Source organism: Saccopteryx leptura, chromosome 7, assembly GCF_036850995.1.
Source record: "Saccopteryx leptura isolate mSacLep1 chromosome 7, mSacLep1_pri_phased_curated, whole genome shotgun sequence".
In the NCBI taxonomy this organism is placed as follows: domain Eukaryota; kingdom Metazoa; phylum Chordata; class Mammalia; order Chiroptera; family Emballonuridae; genus Saccopteryx; species Saccopteryx leptura.
Genome location: NC_089509.1, coordinates 113,457,242 through 113,476,823, shown reverse-complemented (window position 1 = coordinate 113,476,823; position 19,582 = coordinate 113,457,242). Strand labels below are relative to the sequence as shown.

Here is a 19,582-nt window from a genome sequence, read left to right as displayed (position 1 = left end):
AGGAGCCTGGGACCCTCACTGCCTTCTCCCTACAGGTGAGACTTTCTAAGGCAGGGACATGCAGAGGTCTTTGCTGCACAGAGGGGCATGTGTGGGCACCATGGGGGAGGGAGGGAGCCCGCTGGGGAGCAGCCCGGTCCAGAAGCTCCCCTGGGCTGGTGTGTTCCTGTCCACCGCTCCCGTAGGATCTCAGGAAACCCAGAGCAGCCGGGACCATGTTATTTCATGGAAGATCAGGTACTGAGGCATAAAAATGTCTTACTACAAAGAAGAGGCGTTCTGATGAGGCCAAGCCCATTTTGTGGAGGTATAAACTATGAATCTCTACAAGTATTCCAGCAGCCGCAGGGGACAGTCTCCTGCACAGAGAGCTGGCGGCCACCGCGATGGAAGGCCTAGACCCCCAGGATGGGCCAGGCACCTGCCCTCGGCCCAACAGCCACACAGGGAACCAACCTTGGCATCCCCGTGAGCTGTGGGGTGACACGGCCCCGGGCCACCATCACTGCCGTCTGTGGACGCGGGGGGTGGTGGTACAAGACTCTGTGAGAGGGTCAGAGGCTCTTGTCCCTCCAGTCTTGGTGGAGGACGGAGGCTGACTGGAAGCGAAGTGCTGGCAGGCAGAAGCTGGTGGCCCCTTCTTAGTGGAGAGCTGAGGTGGGGTGTGCTCAGACGGCTCCCGAGGGGTCTTCCGCTGGGGCTGGTTTGAGGAGCCAGCCAAGCCCACCTTCAGGCTGAAACCAGGCGGTGAGAGGGAGGCCACCAGGCTCTAGGAGACGTGGCAGGGACCTGAAATGACCGGGGAGGACACCCCTGTAAAGCGAGGAGTAGCTGAGGGGCGGCCCATCCCTCCCCAGTGTCGCCAGTGTCGTCTGTCCTCAGGGCGTTTCTGGTGGACTCTGTGGTGGGACCACCCTGCTCCCGGAGTGGCCTAGCCCCCAGAATGCCCGAGCTCTGGACACTGCAGCCTCACAGGGCAGTCAGTCACTGTCCTGTGTGATCCTTAGGAACAAGGCAGGCAGGGTGACACCCACCCGGTGCTCTGAGCAGCCTGAGGCTGTTTCTGGTTTTGAGCAGGGGGAGGGGACACCGGACTGGCCAGAGGCAGGAAGTAGAAGTTGCACTGACAATCCAGCCCCAGCGCGGCCCCTTCCCGTCTGCGCCTCCTGTGCTGGCCCTCAGAGAGCGGACAGACCTGAGTTCTAACCACAGGGGACCCTGCCATCTTTGGAGAGCTACAACATACAAATAGACTGAACCACCTGGAAAAATGATAATGAGATGTTCTTGGCCCGAGCACGCCCCTTGCCATCATTTGAGAAGGGGGAATGCATGCCCCACAGGTGAAAATGAAAACCGAGGACAGGTGTGTGCTCCATGTGACAGATGGCCCGGAGGACACGGCTTCTGCCAGGTGCCCGGACACTGCGCTCCCGAATCCTCTCACTCCGTGCAGCTCCCTCTCGCGGCTCATCAAGGCTCTTGCCAAGACCGTGGCTGTTCTTCCATTAATGCAGGTCCTGGAGCCGGCAGGAAGGATCCGCTCTGTAAGTGCAACGTGCTACGGTGTCACTGTGATGTTGTCCAAAGGCCAAATGACACTCTGCTGGGAAAGGACAGGCGAGGCGGCCATGCTCTCTGATGTAAGTAGAAGTCACGCCTGACACCAAAATCAAACCCTGAATTTAAAAAAGGGCTTAGAAAGGTGTGTGTGTGTGTGTGTGTGTGTGTGTGTGTGCGCGCGCGCTGTTTCTGGTCACAGTCTGTGACAAGAGTTGTACTTATGTCTCCTGACAGGGCTGTTCACAAGGACACAAACCCAACGGTCTGTAAGACACCATAAACATGACCAATGCTGTTTCTCCAAAATTTTATTTTAATTTAAATGACAGGGCCAGCCAGATAGTCTGATAAGAAATTTACTTTTCCTCAAGAGAAAGGAAATGTTTTCACGGCATGGTTAACAATTGTATACATCTCCACCTTTTTTTTTTAAGGGTTAAAAATCACATTGAGTAACTGACTTATGTAAAATTAAACCTTTAAAACACAAAATCACTTCTAGTATAACAGTTTTGGTAATATGAATATATTAAATGGTCATAACTTCAATTGCAACTTTTTAACTTCGAATGTTTTCTCATTTTTGTTTAAAAACAAACAAAACACTCCCCAAATCTTCACGCTCCCAACTCCAAAGCGACAGGAAGAGGTGTTTCTGAGCACTGGCCCTCACCGTCTCCTCGCTCGGGCACTACAATGGCGTGGCCGGAGTGGACGCTGCCTTGCTTCTTGTTCTAGGACTCAGCTTGGCAAAGAGCCCTGTCCTCCACTCGGTGTAATAACGTTCTCACATCAAACTGCAACCCCCAGCACCCGACCCCCAGAGCCAGGATGCCTCATCGTGGCCAAGTCTGCCTTCCCAAACATCACTTTCCCTACTTCCAATGGAAACACATGAATGGTTTTACATGGATTTTAATCAAGACAGCCTTAAGAAAACCAATGAGAATGTAGACTGCCATTTAATTAAATAGAATAAAACACATCTGTAGTTACTGGAGCTCTTTTCCTAAACGGTATTCCTAGAAGGAGGTCCGACAACCTGCCGAGTCATCACTTGGGAGTCTCGTTTTACTGGTCCGTGAAGAATTCAATTAGTAAGAGAGGCTAGCAAAGGAGATCGTGTAAATGTCTTAGGCACAGCCATGCTGATTCGGACTGGCAAACTCGGATTTGTAAGTTGTTAGTTGTGATCTTTGTTTCACTAAGATGAACAGATACCATTCTAATAACTTTACATAGATATATTCTAGGAGACATTGTTCTGCCGTGGTCACAGTAACAAAAAAGTGGTGCAAAATCAGTTATTTTATAAATACTGATAATTTGCAGCATTAAGGAACAGGACATTAAAAAAAATAAATTTCCCCATAGGACACCTATGACTAGGAACTCTTTTCCTAAGAGAAGCCAAAGTCTTAATTATTCAGTTTCACAACTATTGTACTGGATTACTTACTCTAAAAACAAAAGGTGCTCTACAGGTCTCCCCCACACACAAAGAATCAGCATTAATTTAGCATAATCCGTATCGTTCACAGATCTAGCAAACTCATGACTCATTTTAAATGAATAAGGCCAAAGAATGCAGGAGAGTGGAGCCGAGCGCCAAGTCTGTACTTACCCTACCGATGGCACCCGTTAGATAACTGAATACAAAGGGCTGGTTTGCTTTCTTTTAATGCTGTGATACTTAAATGTTAAATCAGCATTTTCATGTGATCTGAAGTATTTCAATTACACAAGCATTCATTTTTTGCAAAAATTCAGTATTAGGTAATAGTTACATACTAATACAATAACATTCCTCTGCTGTACAAATTAAATCATTTAAAAGAAAGGAGCATTCTAAGAATTATATACAAAAAAAACCTGTAAGAATCATTGAAATGAGACGTGAGGTGTCGTTGCTAGCTCGACTGTTTGAAAAGACTTTCCAAAAGGGAAATGAACAAAATACCTTCCAACATATCCAGGTTTACAAGTCTCAAGAAAATCAAATGTCAAAAAATTCTAGAAAGCTCTGAAAAGCATATATACATTTTCCTTATGACCTTACGAAGCTTCACACTTGAAGAAGTTGCTAAGTTTCAGTATCAATTTATTCGCACGTCCACTTGATCCACCCAGAAAGCTCCCAGCGTGGGTCAGCTCCCGGAGACACGCGCTCTGCACAAGCCTCGCTCAGAGGCCAGCCCCGCCAGACCACCTCGGCTCTCACACAGACACGCACACCCGCAGGCGGAGGCTGGCCCCGTCGCGCCTCGTCCCCCACCACACTGCACCTGTCCTTGCCCTCGTGACCCCGCCACGTTCAGAACTCCTACAGCAAACAGTCTCCGAATCTGACATGACACAAAGATCAAGAGAAAGTCCACGTGTGCTCTAGTGTGCAAGAAAGCAGCAGCTACGTTCTCCGGGTTGGACTAAAAACAAAACAAGGAAAAAGGAAAAACCGTTTACTTAACAGCAGATTAGCAGTAATGTTCCCCGTGGGTCGTAAGAGTGCCTGATGCTGAAGAGCTAACAGCAGGTGCTGGGTTTGGATTTAATATTTTGGATGTTTATGGGGAGTTAGGCTTCTTGCTGAGCTGGTCTCTTCAAGTCCCTGATCTGTTTGACTAAATAGGTCTTCTCGTCGTTAAACTGCTCGTCCTCGGTCCTGTCGTTCTGAAACTTGCTGAGGAACTCGATGAGTTTGGTCTGGTTCTTGAGGAGGATGTCTAGGATGGGTTGTGTCTTGTTTGGGTTGGCAACAAACACCTGCCGGAGAGAATTCACTATGAGCCACAAGGAAAGAATGGATGCAGGACACTTAGGACACAGCCAGCCTCCCTCCCCGGGGCACGTGGTGACGCTGGGGTAACTCGGTCAGGTGTGTGCTTTGGAAAATCTTATTTTACAATTTGAAAATTAAAAAAAGACATGTATTAGCTCAACAAGTACTGGCACATTCATTCATGCACTGAAACTCAGTAATGGGTATTAAATATAGATGCTGATTTTAGGATAAAATGAGTAGAATTTATTTCTGAGCACAAAAGGTCAGAATGGATCTTGAGAATAAAATCCTCCACAGAAAGTAGTGGACATGGGTTCCCCTCATTTTGCGATGAATAATCTTCTATGACAAAGATAAATGGCACTCCTGTGTAAATAAACTTACTTTGTTCCCAAATCTAAATGGTTTACCCTGTTTCTGGGTCTGTTTTTCTGCTTAATTGTTGAACCACACAAATATGGAAATTAAATGAATCAAATTGTATCACAGTGAGGATATAATATTTCAGAAATTTGTAAATAAAATGAGATTAACAACTTTAGAAGAAAACAGTTTATGGTTTTAGTACTCTACCTTAAAAACGTGAAAGGCCTCAAACTGGATGTTACGACTTTTGTCTCGTAGAAGGTTCATCATTAATTTGAGGTTCTCAGGTTTACTGATGTATTTTGTCATAATTGTGAAGTTGTGTCGGTCTAATAATAGTTCACCGAGAAGCTGAGAAGACATTTAAAGATTTATTCTATATTACCATAAGAGTCAAAGAAAAACCAAAGTTTAAAAAATAATTCATTTAGCCTGACCAGGTGGTGGCTCAGTGGACAGAGCATCAGCCTGGGGCACAGAGGACCCAGATTTGATAAAGGTCCCCGGCTTGAGCATGGGGTTGCTGGCTCAGCTGGAGCCCCCCTTCCCCCTGCCCCAGTCAAGGCACGAATGAGAAGCAATCAATGAACAACTAAGGTGCCTCAACTATGAACTGATGCTTCTCATCTCTTTCCCTTCCTGTCTGTTTGTCCCACACTCGCTCCCTATTAAGCACAGAGAATTACTAGGCACTCAGAAGACTGATGATGTGAACTGAATTACGACCTAAAAGCTATCAAGTGCCCACTCTCTGCCACTCAGACACCTATTCTCCTTTGGGCTAAGTTTACACCTATGGCGAGTCTGACACTGCTCTGAAGAGAACCTTCAGGCCTAGTTTTTGAAAATACATTTGTGTTATCTCACTAAAAAGAGCTTATCAAAGAAAATGTTCAGAAGCTATTGATAATTCCTATTAACTAACCACAAACCTTGTTAGTCTAACTAAAAATTAATTTTATAATTTTAAAATTTTCTTTAACTGAATTTCACAGGACAAATGGTCACGTCTAAAGTTTTCCATTCACTAGCTTCTACACATGCCCAAGTTACCTCTTAGTCAGACTGGTTTATAAAAATGAGAACTATTCGGTTCCTTCTTAAGCCAAGTGCCCTGAAGACCCTCCATTTCCCCCTTAGTGACGCCTCCTCACTAATAACATCAATCGATAACACAATTAAGCTGAAAGAAGCCCGTCTTCGGGCTGAGTTCTACGGAGGTTGATTACCCTTTCCCAGCCCTTCATTTTTAAGTCATCGTGGCTTATTCCAGGTTTTTCCTTTTTGGAAAGCAGCGGTCACCCCTTCACATGGAGTGGCTGCAGCAGGCAGGCTGGGCCGTGGCCCTGGGACAGGCCAGAGCAGAGTGGGGAGGGGCTGGTCCCCGCCCGCCCGCCCCTTGTGAGCGACATAGTCCTGAGCACGCCATGTGACTCCCGGCGGAGCTGTGCATCCCCTGTGGTGTGGAGCCACCAGCCTGTCTGTCCACAGTCTCACTGCTCACCCCCCCACCCCACGGCAGGTCCCTGCCACCTGGGCAGCGTCTGTCTGCATCTAACTGATAGAATTCTAACTTCTAATCTCAAACACTGCATTGCTGAGAGACGAAGTCCTCTTCCCAGTTCCGTGTACTGCACGGCAGTGTCTCGGACGCACGAGGGGGCGGTGGGGGCCTGGGGGGACGCTTTGCGGGGACCACTGCAGCCTGCTCCTCCCACAGAGGCTCACCATGGACAGCGTGTTCCCCCTAACGGTCCAGACCCACACACGGCATTTCCCTCCCCAACCCCCAATTCAAACACAGGGGGGAGAGAAATAGCCACATAAAATAAATACCGTCATACCTTGAGTGACTGCCTTTTTGTCACATAATTTTCTGAATGAAGTAACTTCTCATATTCACTGAAGAACTAAGACAAAAAAACAACACATATCAGAGTTATTTATTTTTTGATGACTGGTAAATAATGTTATAAAGTTTGAGCAGAAACTTTTAACAGCACAAAGGCCCAAGCTCGCTTCCTCCCACCCGTTCCATATCTTCCTCTGAAGCACCCTGAGACCCCTGGGGTGACAGCTGTCCGTCACCTCGGTGAAGAGAGCTCCGGGACGGGCCCCTCCCAGCTCTAGACAGGCCCATATGTAGCTTAAATCTGGTCCTCTTCTGTCACCCAAACTCCACGTGCAGGAACCTAACCTCCGACCTCTCCTCACCGCTGCGGCAGCTACCATTTCTTCGTATTAGAATAGTCACATTCTTTACAGACGAGAACTCAACCAGTCCAAAGCACAGCCACAAAGAGAAGAGTTACCTGTTCTTTCAACGCCTCAAGCAAGGAGAGAGAATAATTAAGAACAGAAGAGAAAGGTAATTTAGCACTGCGTTGAACCGGGAGATGTCCTAGAGAACACGCAACCTGGGCTAGAACCGGAATAGTGGGCGGGGTTTCATTCGGAAATTGGGGGAGCACAGGTGTTCCTGGAGGATAAAGAGGGAGGACACGGCAGGAGCAGAAACCTGCAGAATGCACACAGCGTCACCGGAGTGGTGAGGGCCCCGTGAGGGCAGAGAAGCGGAAACGGAAGGCGGCTCCATTCTCAAGAGGTTAGGAGAGGGCCAGCGAGATGGAGGACACACGCAGCCACGCACACTTACACGTGTGTTGGTTTCTGTTTTAACTACAGTAAGGTGGAAAGTTCCAGTTCTGAGGCACCAGCGTGGCCTCAGGCCGCACTGGCCGTGGTGCGGCGGAGGATGCCTGCTCGGGGACCGTCCACGCTACCATAGTTTGTGCCTACGCTTTATGCTGGGTCTTCAGCAGCCACTCATCTGGGGTTATGAGGAGGGATTGGCAAACTGTGGCTCACGGGCCAAATCCAGCCCACTGCCTGTTTTTATAAATCAAGTTTTTATTTTTTATTTATTCATTTTATTTATTTATTTATTTTTATTTTTTGTATTTTTCTGAAGCTGGAAACGGGGAGGCTGTCAGACAGACTCCCGCATGCGCCCGACCGGGATCCACCCGGCACTGCCCATCCAGGGCGTCGCTCTGTTGCGACCAGAGCCACTTTAGCGCCTGGGGCAAGGCCATGGAGCCATCCCTAGCGCCCGGGCCATCCTTTGCTCCAATGGAGCCTCAGCTGCGGGAGGGGAAGAGACAGACAGAGAGGAAGGAGAGGGGAAGGGGTGGAGAAGCAGATGGGCGCCTCTCCTGTGTGCCCTGGCTGGGAATTGAACCCGGGACTTCCACACGCCAGGCCGACGCTCTACCACTGAGCCAACCGGCCAGGGCCTATTTATTCATTTTAGAGAGGAGAGGGAGAGACAGAGAGAGAGAGAGAGAGAGAGGAGAGACAGAGAGAGAAGGGGGGGAGGAGCTGGAAGCATCAACTCCCATATGTGCCTTGACCAGGCAAGCCCAGGGTTTCGAACCGGCAACCTCTGCATTTCCAGGTCAACGCTTTATCCACTGTGCCACCACAGGTCAGGCTAAATCAAGTTTTTATTGGAGCATAGCTATGCTCACTGCTCTATTGGAAACAAATTCATTTATGTATGTTCATGGCGGCTTTTGCAGTGAAATGGGACAGCTGACAAGAGATGTAAGACCCACAAAGCCTGCATATTTACGATCTGGCCCTTTGGGGGAGAGGAGCCTCGGTCCGGAGTTGACCCAGAACCGCTGTGCACTGGATCCTCCGTTCACCGCTGGGGACAGGCGGGGTGGCGAGCTGCTCGCCATGTGAGTGAGTTGGACACCTGCCTCAGAGAAGGCTGTTAACCCTCCTCCTCCTTAACTGGTCATCACACCAATGATCAAGATGACGGGAGCGCCTTTCACTAGGAATACGGAACATGTACAACTCAAGTTCTTGACAGAAAGCCCAAGTTAAACTTTTCTGCTACATAAATCTTAGTTGCAAGAAATGATTCTCACATACTCCTCCCGATGGGCCAGGTTCGCCCCTGTGTCAGGACAGGACAGGACAGGACAGGAGCCGCCTGGGCTCCTCGGAGGTCTGCGCCACTGCACAGCCGCCACCCGGCCCCCGGGGTGCGCCAGGCGGGGAGCTGCTCTGGCCCCGGGGCTCGGAGAGGCCGCTGCCTCTGGGAGACAGGCCTCCTCCGCTTCACAGGAGACTGCGCTCCGTTACCTCACCGTGTCCCCTCTGCTCTGCTTCTCAGAGCTCGGAGCCACGGCGTCCAGCACCTCGGAGCGTGCGCCCTGGTGCACTACACTCACCTCTGGTACCACCCATATCACCTGCTTTCTTGCAAACATTTCTCGTTAGTTGCCTCAACTGAATTTTTCTAAAATCCTGTTAACCAATGCCATTCACTAATAACATGGAAAATCTTTTACTGTGAAACTGATGCCCCTGGCTGCAGTCAATTTCTTGGAAATTGGTTAGTATGTATCTGGCAGGCTTTAGGTTAAGACAGAGGCATGTTAAAAACCATCTCGGAGACCACTTGGTAATAGAAACAACAGCTAGTGTGCGCTGCAGCTGGTGCTGTGCGCTCCACACACCCCCTATTCCGTCCCCACAGCAACCGAGAGCCCTCACAAGGCTGGAGGGCCAAGGGCACAGACGGACAACGAGGGGAGGGCCCGAGGGCTGGGGCACCCAGGGGCCGGGGCTGGAGCCAGATGGCAGGCAGTCTGGTGCTGAAGCCCACGCTTCTAACTACTGTAAAGAAGCACCGATGAAATGGCCACGCTGCCATTTCAAACCAACAAACACTCAAAAGGCAACACACCCACACCCAGACACACAGGTAGAAATCAAAACAAACGGCGGCCACGCTCAGGCCCCAACGAGGCTGTTTGAGGGCTCACTGGTACTGTGCGGGGGAGTGGGAGGCAAATACAGGGAGCAGGGAACACAAAAGAATTAGCATAAGTTTTGATTTTTTCAAGATTTTTTCAAGATTTCTAAGAATTGTAAATTTAGTTAAGAACAAAATGAACAATGAAGAGTGACAATACCTAGGATTTCAAACATGCCAATGACTAGTGGAAAAAGGAGACCTCAGCCAAACCTGGCGAGATGACTGGAGAGTGAAGCGGGCTGTCGCTGTAGCTCGGTGAGAGCGCCCACCAGGTCCTGGGCGTGGAAGTTAAACTCCCGGAGGTGGAGGTGGAGGTGGCACGCGGTAGAGGGGACATCCGACACTGGCCTGTGTGGCCTGAAGGCTGCTGGGCGCTTAAGGGCAACTGACGCACTAGGAATCCTGCACAAACCCCAGGGCTCTACTCCCAGGAAGTGTGACATCCACTCCAGCTGGAAGGGACTCACTGCTGGGCTAGTCCAATGTCCTCAGTTCACAAGAGGATGGACTTCCGAGTCCCCCGGTGGGGAGGGCCTCGGTGGTGACCAGGAGTCAGCAGGGCCGGGACAGAGCTGGGCCTGGCCTCCCTCTGTCCTTTCCGTTTGTCAGTGCTCGAGTGAGCCCCTGCTGAGCGGGCGCTGGGACAGGGGACAGTCGTTTCCTCTCCCCTCACTGCGCGCCCTCGCTCAGCACCCAGGTGCCCCTCCTCCTCCTCCTCCTCCTCCACAGCAGGGGACAGGGCAGCGGGTCCCTCAAAAAGACAAAGTCTGCTTCCAACCGAGTAACACTCAATACCTTGTTCCAGTAGAGAAATAACTATGGCACTATCTTAAAACTTGACATAAACAAAAATCAACATTCTGGTACAAAAATCTAATTTAAATCTTTCATTTTGGTAACACTTAAAATGTGCTATTTTAAAATCATATTTTATATACTTACTCTATCATAATGCTGTTCCAAAAATTCTGCACTGAGCAATTTATGTCTTGTAAGCAAATCCTAGAAAAAGAAAATATATTGATAAAAAGTTGTTCTGCATTCAAGTTCTTTTAGAAATGAGAATCCTAAAATAGTCCACGCTATTTTACCGAATAAAAATTGTCCTTAAAATTACTTAAAAACATCTGAGCATGAACTTTATTGAAACTATTGATTTTGTATGAGTAAATAAAATCAATTATTTGAAATTGTGGTTTTAATGATTATGATTAGTCACGTATCTACAGCTCTAAGTAGGAAAAATATAAAAACAAACATATAAGGTAATGGAAATATATATTCAAAGACAGAGAATACAGAATGGAAGTGAAATAAAAGTAAACACTGTGACAAAATGTCAAACAGAACACTGCTCCTAGGGGAGAAAAAGGAAACTTCCTTAATTAGAAAAAGCACTCGAGGTCCCATTTCCTTCCCCTGCATTAAACTGCATTCAGTTTCCCAGCTAATGCGATCTTCTGCAGAGGTAGCATGCGTTTTAAAAGCTGTCATTTTATACACATTACCTCCTCAGTAAGCAGTAAGCAGAGATGTAGGATCACCCGTCAGTAAGACTTTGAGTCCGAGTCTGTTTTACTGTGAGAGTTTGTTTCACCCCATGGACTTCCCAGGAACGTGTCAAGGGTCACTCATTCAGAAAACTACTATGTGCCTGCCAGGTCAAGTTCCAGTGCGAGGGGCACAGAGAAAAAAGATGTGGCCCCTGCTTTCAAGGACCTGGTCTCTCTAGGTGGGCAAAAGAAATGGGAGCATGTGACAGCGGGAATGGCCAGTCAGTGTTTGGTAAATTAATGAATTAAATTCCTACAGAGCCCCCCTACTGGAGAGACTGGTGCCAGTAATCCCACTTCTCAGAACCAACTTTCCTTAACTTGTACTCTTGGCTGTTTATGTTTGTGGTACCCAGGCAACAACGAACCCGTTTCCCCGTGTGTCAAAGGGCCATGGAAATGGGAACTGCTCTAAGAAACGTGCTGCGGGCAAACCGCCGTGGAAAGCACCCCAGCTCTGGCCCCTCTGTGGGACGCGTTAGTCACAGGGGTTCTGCGGGGAGCTCGTCTGTCACCTGCTTTGTCTACACCCTTCTCTGAAAGGCCTTTATGGCACGGCTTTCCTCTCTGGGTACCTACGACCTCCGGACCTCAACTCGAGCATAATTTCCACTGGGAACTCCTCTTGACTGTCACCAGCATGGAAGCGTGGTCACAGGTGTGACTTTACATCTGTGGGACTATTTGATTAACGTCTCATGATAGGCTGTACATTCTACACAAACAAGGGTCATGCCTGCTTTTACTGATCTCTGGACCCCGAACCTACGCAGTGCCCAGCACATAGTAAGAGCTTAATATTTAATAAATGAATGAACCAACAAAATCAGGGAATATGTTTGGGGAAATGTCACATTAAGCAAGGTTCAAAGTATACTTTTAAGACAACTTCTGGTTGCACCTCAGAGGGTTACAGGTGTTTAAACTGCTGGGTAGGGAGTCTCTGTACGCACAGGAACACCTACCCACTCTATCCTCAGTCCCCTTAGGGACTACACAGGCAGAACTAGAAAACCTGCAGTGTATCTCAAAAGTCTGGTAAGAAATGCTATAGGCGTCTGAGACCCGACAGGGAAGGAGGAGATGGCAGAGGCGGGAGACCTGATCCGACCTCCGTGCATCGTGGGGACCAGGTGTAAGGGACAGAGGACAGGAAGACGTCAAGGGTAGGTATTGGGCATGCTTGTGAAGAGCACCTGCTCCTTTTAACATGCTCCTGGGGTCTGTTTACAGAGGTCTCGGCTGTGGAGAAGCCGCAGGGCAGGGGTCTGGTGGTTCCCGGCTGAACCCCACCCCTAAAGAACAGTGCCCGACACGGGGCAGGCACTGAGCGACTTGGGAAGAACACACAAATAAGTGACTTAAGGAATTAATGAGTCAGGTGTTGCGACACTGTCACTTCTATTTCTTTGTGGCTAAGTCCCCCGGGAGACCAGTATGAGGAAGGACGGCGACAGGAGCCCAGCGCGCACGCTGTCATGATCTGACTGCAGAGAAGGCCAAAGAAGGATCTGAGACGGTGGCTCTGCCAGGGCTGGGCTCCTTAGGAACGGGCGGGTAGAAAGCACTGCTCTAAAAGGCAGGGGTCCCAAACATGCTGTGCAACAGCTTTGACTGCAGGTCTGAGGAAGCGGACTCCTTACTCTGAGGTGATTTCTCAAGCAGGAGCGAGACGCTCACCGTTGGGCCACATGAAAAGGGGGACACACATCTCTCCATCTAGGGGAGTCTACTTGTTATTATCTGGTTTACAGGGAACATGAAATGCAAAGAAACGGTGCCAATCCTGGAATCTAACTTCAATGACCCTGAGGCAGGAGACAGAGAAGGGGGCTCGGAGACTACTAACGGTGGGAGCTGGGCTCGGGCCCCATGGGGTGAAAGCCCTTCGGTGAAGCAGGGGTAGGAAAGGAGCAACTGCAGAGAGGCCGCCGAGAGGGGGCTGGCACTAAGCCGGGTGGGAGGGCAGGGACCAAGGGCTGGCACTAAGCCGGGTGGGAGGGCAGGGACCAAGGGCGCCGAGAGGGGCTGGCACTAAGCTGGGAGGGAGGGCAGGGACCAAGGGTGCCGAGAGGGGCTGGCACTAAGCCGGGTGGGAGGGCAAAGACCGAGGGCGCCGAGAGGGGCTGGCACTAAGCTGGGAGGGAGGGCAGGGACCAAGGGTGCCGAGAGGGGCTGGCACTAAGCCGGGTGGGAGGGCAGGGACCGAAGGCTGGCACTGAGCTGGGAGGGAGGGCAGGGACCAAGGGTGCCGAGAGGGGCTGGCACTAAGCTGGGAGGGAGGGCAGGGACCAAGGGTGCCGAGAGGGGCTGGCACTAAGCTGGGAGGGAGGGCAGGGACCGAGGCTGTGACTCTGAGAGACAAGGAGGAACCTCCCTTAAGAGAAGAGCTGAGCAGGCCCTGGCCGGTTGGCTCAGCGGTAAAGCGTCGGCCTGGTGTGCGGGGGACCCGGGTTCGATTCCCGGCCAGGGCACATAGGAGAAGCGCCCATTTGCTTCTCCACCCCCCCCTCCTTCCTCTCTGTCTCTCTCTTCCCCTCCCGCAGCCTAGGCTCCATTGGAGCAAAGATGGCCCGGGCGCTGGGGATGGCTCCTTGGCCGCTGCCCCAGGCGCTAGAGTGGCTCTGGTCATGGCAGAGCATCGCCCCCTGGTGGGCAGAGCGTCGCCCCCTGGTGGGCATGCAGGGTGGATCCCGGTCGGGCGCATGCGGGAGTCTGTCTGACTGTCTCTCCCCGTTTCCAGCTTCAGAAAAAATACAAAAAAAAAGAGAGAAGAGCTGAGCAGTGGACAGCCTGAGCCACGCGTGGGACAGAGGCCAGCAGAACAGGAGATGAAGGGAACAGCACGTGGTGAGCCTGGCTAGCAGCCTGCACCGTTTGCGGGTTTAAGGGGCGCATGCAGTCCCAGACCAGCATAGTTGCTAGGCTGGCCAGCAGGAGGGGAAAGAACAGGATTCCTCGTTTCCCACCTGCCTAAATGCCAGTACATCCCAGGCCCTGGTATAACTTGGAGAAAGGTCAGGAATCATCTCCCAGTTTCAGCAGGTTAAGCAGCCAACTTTCACGGTGTGTGGGAGACTGCAAGTGGCAAAGCCCTTTGCAGTTCGAGGCTTAGCAAAAGGCTAAGTTCTCTCCCCCATCACCTCCATATTGGCTAAGAAGCTGAGTATTTGCACTCATCCCATCCCCTCACTTCACTTGTTTAAGTTGCTGGAAGTAACATGCCCTTCCTCTCACCTTTTGTTTGTTCAGATGTTGGTTGATTTCACTTATGCCTGGTAGTGGGATTACTGTTTATGCCTTAAGAGAGTTCCTGTTTTTGCCTCAGATGTGTGACTTTGTATCAAAGACTTCCTTATTTGCATATGGCTATATAATAAAGCAAACTGGGGCTGTTTTGCTATCTTGCCATCAGCTTGCAAAAGCCTCCTGATCCCATTCTTTTTCTCTTTAAGTCTATTTTCTTCATTTTGCATCGTTCTCCCTCAGGACCTGGAATTACTAGCTGTGCTAGTACGCGGTAAGCGTGGGTTGAATTTAAAAAGATTCCTAAAACTTATGTAAGTGCAGGCCCCAGATGTCCTGTGACAAAGCCAGTGCTGGAACCCTGGGAGCGGCCATGCTAAGCCAGGGGCTGGTTTTCATAGAGCCCAGCAAGTTGTCTGGCCCTATTTACTGCTTGATGATTGAATGTTTATGTCTAAGGACAAGAAACTCAACTCTTCTAACAGTGTAGTTCACCTCTGGGGCTCTCAGAGTTAGAATGTGTTTTCTGTGCTAGGGTCAAAGCCCATGGCCCAGTTATGTCCAGAAACAGGGTTAATCCACTTTCTAGAGGCTCCGCTCAAACAGAGCAGCGCTCCATGACAAGTGCCTGCTGAGCCTTCTCTCCTCCAGTTCCTGTGCCCGTTCCTCAAATGACCGGTTCTGAGTCCCCCTCACCATCTACTGTCTTCCACAAGCCATCTATTTGTCTATGTGCCTCCTAAAGTGTCGCGCCTGGAACGGAACACATTTATGTATGGTCACCTGGTAAGCTCCTGGTGGGGAGAGACCATCAGTGGCTCCTTAAGCCGCACACTGTGTGGTCACATGGAGCTTTGGGGCAGCGCCACCAGACTGGTTTATTTTAACAGATACATTCGGAAACTTGTTTACTCATAGTGGGCTCTGTAGTCAGACTGCCTGGGTTCCAATTCTGGCTTCCCCATTTCCTGTCTGGCTTCACTCACCGTATCTCGCTTCAGTGTGCTTGTCTGTAAAGGAGATAATAACAATACCTCCTTCACAGGCTTGTTTGAGTATAAGAAGTTACCCACATTTTAGTAATTGTTACAGCTAGTATTAACTACTATTATCATGCCTATTCCCGATTCATACTTGTAAGGTTGGGTCCACAAGTGTAAGACCTCAAATATCTATATTTAATTTGATCCCATCATAGTCTGGCTGCTCTGGGCGTTTATGGAGCCTTGTTTTAGGCTGTTATTTATCTCTCCCTTCACAGCTACCATCTACACATTTGGTAAGTGTGCCTTGTCACCCTTCATCTAAGCCATTAATGCCCAACGTGGCTGTGGGAAGAGCCACCTGATGTCTCTCCAGGGTGACGGCAATCCATTTTCCAGCACCTGCTGGATACAGCACTCAATTAGTTGCAAATCACTGTACTGAAACTCTAGCTCCTAATCTTCTTATTGTTTCCATGAAAATAGGTCTGTACAATTACTCAACATCTAATATATCCTCACTGTCACAAAGGAACCTAACAGCTACTGCTAACGGCACACACGGTGTGGGGCCACGTAACCTGACACAGTAGGAGCCTCACCCGCCTCTCCGCAGAGGGAGACACAGGTTCAGTCAGCAGCAGACCCAGGAGCTGGACCCAGGCAGCCATGCCCTCAGGCCCCCGATCTGCTGATAGCAATGAGGTTAGGATGACTGAACTTACTCTTAGTGAGTCCATGCTGGCTGTGGGCACTCGGTTTCCTTTCCAACATGCTCAGATAGCATCTCTTTAGAAATACTTCCTAGAACCTTACACAGGTATAACATCAAGCTCCAAACTCCACCAGCCTCTGGGGAAATCTATCGTTTACTCTGGAAAATTGGAAATATATTTGTTGGCCTTCTGATGCCCCTCCCAATCTTCTAATTCCTTAAACAAAACCACTAACAAATATCTGGCCACTTACTTAACTATCTCGGTACCCATTCATTCGAGCTACAAACCCTGGACATTTAGAGCAGACTGGGCCTGTTTCCGGGGCTTCAAGTCCAGGGTCATGGATGAGCTGCATCTGTTCAGAAGTTTTTGTGTGCAGACTGCATTTTCAGGGGAAGCAGCTCTGGCCAATTCTGCAAGCAGAGCAGGAACCAGGGGTCTGTTCTCCTTTCCCAGGAGAACCACGTCCTGTGCAAGGACAGCAGCAGGCGGGAGCGAGGCAGTCCTCCTCCCCTCCGTCAGCGCCTCTGCTGGGCGGCCGGTCCTGCTGCTCCCACTCTGCACTCTCTCCTGGGTTTCTCATAGGGAGGGGGGAGGAGGTCGCTTCGGTCTCTTTGCTAGCTCTAGGTCTCTCTCTTCTGTCTTGATCTTGGCCCCTCATCTGTTTTGTTTCTTGGGGAGCTCTCTTTAATTAGCTCTCCACTTTCCATGTAACCAGGAGCAGCTAAGATACAAACTCCAAGCCCACTTCTCACTGCTTTCTCTTCTACAGATCATCCTTAGAACCCAATGTTTTTTTCAAGTTTCCCTTCTGCAGGGAAAGCCTCCCCTGGGGGATACTATGAGCTGACAGGGTCACTTCACCCACAGTGACTCCATCACCCTGGTGGGAACTGAATTCACAGGAGCTGCCCCCCAGGGCCAGGTGGGCTGGCTGCAGGCTCCCACACCGCTGCCGATGCCGCCTGCCTCCTTCTCCGTCTTCACCCTCCTGCTCCCAGAGAGCTCACGGCTTCTTCTGCACACAGGATGGTCTCCACTCACTGACACACGTGCCACTCTAGCTCCCTCCATCATGGCTCTGGGATGGGCGTGCCCTCTATTCTAGGCACGGTCCTATCCGTCCAGGCTGGCGACCCTGAGGCCTCACATCTCCCACTCTCTGCCATCATCTGACATTCCTTTTGTTTTGCTCTGCACACTGACTTGCAAATAGCTGAGGCCTTACCCAAAGCTTCAGATAGCCCTTTAATGGTTTCAGGAAGATAAATTGCTGGGCTCCTCTCACGCTATTACTTCATTCTCGTTCAATGTGAAACCCTAGTGGCCAGGCTGCCAGCTTTCATCCTATTCTAAGGGTGTTAATTCACACTGAGGGACATAGTCTACCCAGAAACCAATCCCTGTGTTCACCTCAGGGTGCTCTTTACAATCCTAAAACTGAACCCTTACAAGAGAACTGGCCACTTCTCACTGTAACAGTGTCACAGCTTCTCAGCACAGCCATCTGCAGGTTAGCATACTACGTTCTGATTATAATAAAATAGCAGTTCTAAATACTCACTTACAAGGTCACACATTTCATAAGGGCATTTAACAGAAAGACCGGCTCTTATTGGGAAAACCACTAATAGAGACTACTGCTTTATTTATACCTTACATAGCACAGAACACGATTCAAAGCAAAAACGTGCATATTATATAGGCATCCAGGCACGTGCATTTAGTTTAGACAGACATACAACAGGGAGGCGAGGCAGGCGGGGTGGAGGCTGCGCAACTACGTGAACAGTGCGGGCATTCTGCCCACGCCACCCAGGCAGCCAATAAACAAGCTCTGGCATGAGCGTGAGCTGGGGAGGGACGTCCACTGCTCCCGTGGGCCTGAACAGAAGCCAAAGATCGCATCTGGGGCTTACCCAAAGAAACTGAGGCAGGGTGTCTCACCCAGGAGAAAAACCTAGTGTTATTTCTACTTACTTGATGGGTAATTCAGCAGAGAAGTATACTTTTCTCTTTCAGAAAGACAAGAAGTTAGAATCTAACTTTTTCCTACCCTTTTAAAGATGTGACTCTATTCATGCACCTAAGTTACACCTACATACAGGGGTGGGCAAAAGTAGGTTTACAGTTGTCTACAGTTGCTTGTATGGAAAATAATAATTAATAAATAAGAATAAGCTCTGTATTTCATCTACTCACAACTGTAAACCTTTCTGCACTACTGTGGATACATACTGTCTTTTCTCTTTCCATTAGGGGGCAGCAGTGTATAGGCCAGGAAGGTCAGGGCTTAGAAAAAACAGCATACCTGTTCATCTGATTTGAAAGCATATTATAACTCTAGGTTTTATATATGTTACCTTGAATGTGGCAAACGCATCGGAAGCTATGTCAAATGTTGACATTTCGACATATCTGAAGAAATCATAAAACTGTTCTGACCACAAAATGATTTTTGCAAGTGGTTCATGTCTGATGCACTCTCTTAACATTATTCCACAATTTAGAGCTATTTCTGGAGATTCATACCTGCAGAAAGAAAAAACAAACATGATTGTTCTTTTAAAACTCCAACACTGAATAGCTCAAATTTTTAGAAAAGTTTCAGAAGTGCCCTAACAGAGTGACCACGGCAGTGACAAACAGTATCTGAGTAGAATATGTGCTCAGGCAAGTTTCCTCTAGAGGACGCACACACACACTAGTTCAGGGGTTCCCAAACTTTTTACACAGGGGGCCAGTTCACTGTCCCTCAGACCATTGGAGGGCCGGACTATAAAAAAAAACTATGAACAAATCCCTATGCACACTGCACATATCTTATTTTAAAGTAAAAAACGGGAACAAATACAATATTTAAAATAAAGAACAAGTAAATTTAAATCAACAAACTGACCAGTATTTCAATGGGAACTATGCTCCTCTCAATGACCACCAATGAAAGAGGTGCCCCTTCCGGAAGTGCGGAAGTGCGGAGGGCCGGATAAATGGCCTCAGGGGGCCGCATGCGGCCCTCGGGCCATAGTTTGGGGACTCCTGCACTAGTTGGTGATGACTGCTTCAACCCAAAGAAAAATAGCCTTGAGAGCAATCAGGTGAGTAAAAGTTCATTATTTAGACTATAGTATTTGAAGAAGTATCTAGGGTCACATCTCCAAATACAGGTTAGTTTTACATCTGGGGTGCTCTCACCACTTCAGAAAAAACAAAAGCTAAATCAAAACACAATGTGAAACAAACAATATCGTTTCTTAAGTTCATAGTATCGAAACAGCTTTATCACATATACAGCATTTATACTTCATTGTTTCAATTCAATATTCAGAATAGTACTTTCAAGACCTGGCAACACATGACCCTGCAGAGTTGAAAGCCTGGGTCTGGGCTTGTCAGCCAAGGGGAGCCCCAGCACCCCTGCAGCGGGCACAGGACCGCCACAGGCAGTCCTCCTCCACACCCGCCTCGGTCTCTCCTGCCTCTTCCTCCCCTGCGATCAGAAAGAACACCTCATTTTCCTCCCCGGCCAGAAG

General features: G+C 49.3%; 1 protein-coding gene across 3 annotated transcripts in view; it reads right to left on the bottom strand.

Moving 5' to 3' along the window:
* Positions 1–1,853: 1,853 nt before the first annotated feature.
* Positions 1,854–19,582, bottom strand: part of CAB39 (calcium binding protein 39) — an 80,212-nt gene continuing 62,483 nt past the window's right edge. For all 3 annotated transcript variants that reach the window (XM_066345094.1, XM_066345093.1, XM_066345095.1), the window contains 5 exons: positions 18,413–18,581; positions 10,491–10,550; positions 6,556–6,621; positions 4,919–5,062; positions 1,854–4,326 (listed from right to left, as the gene is read on the bottom strand). In XM_066345094.1, the coding sequence (XP_066201191.1) occupies positions 4,138–4,326; positions 4,919–5,062; positions 6,556–6,621; positions 10,491–10,550; positions 18,413–18,581 (628 nt within the window). In that variant the 3' untranslated portion in view covers positions 1,854–4,137. The remainder of the gene's footprint in view (positions 4,327–4,918; positions 5,063–6,555; positions 6,622–10,490; positions 10,551–18,412; positions 18,582–19,582) is intronic.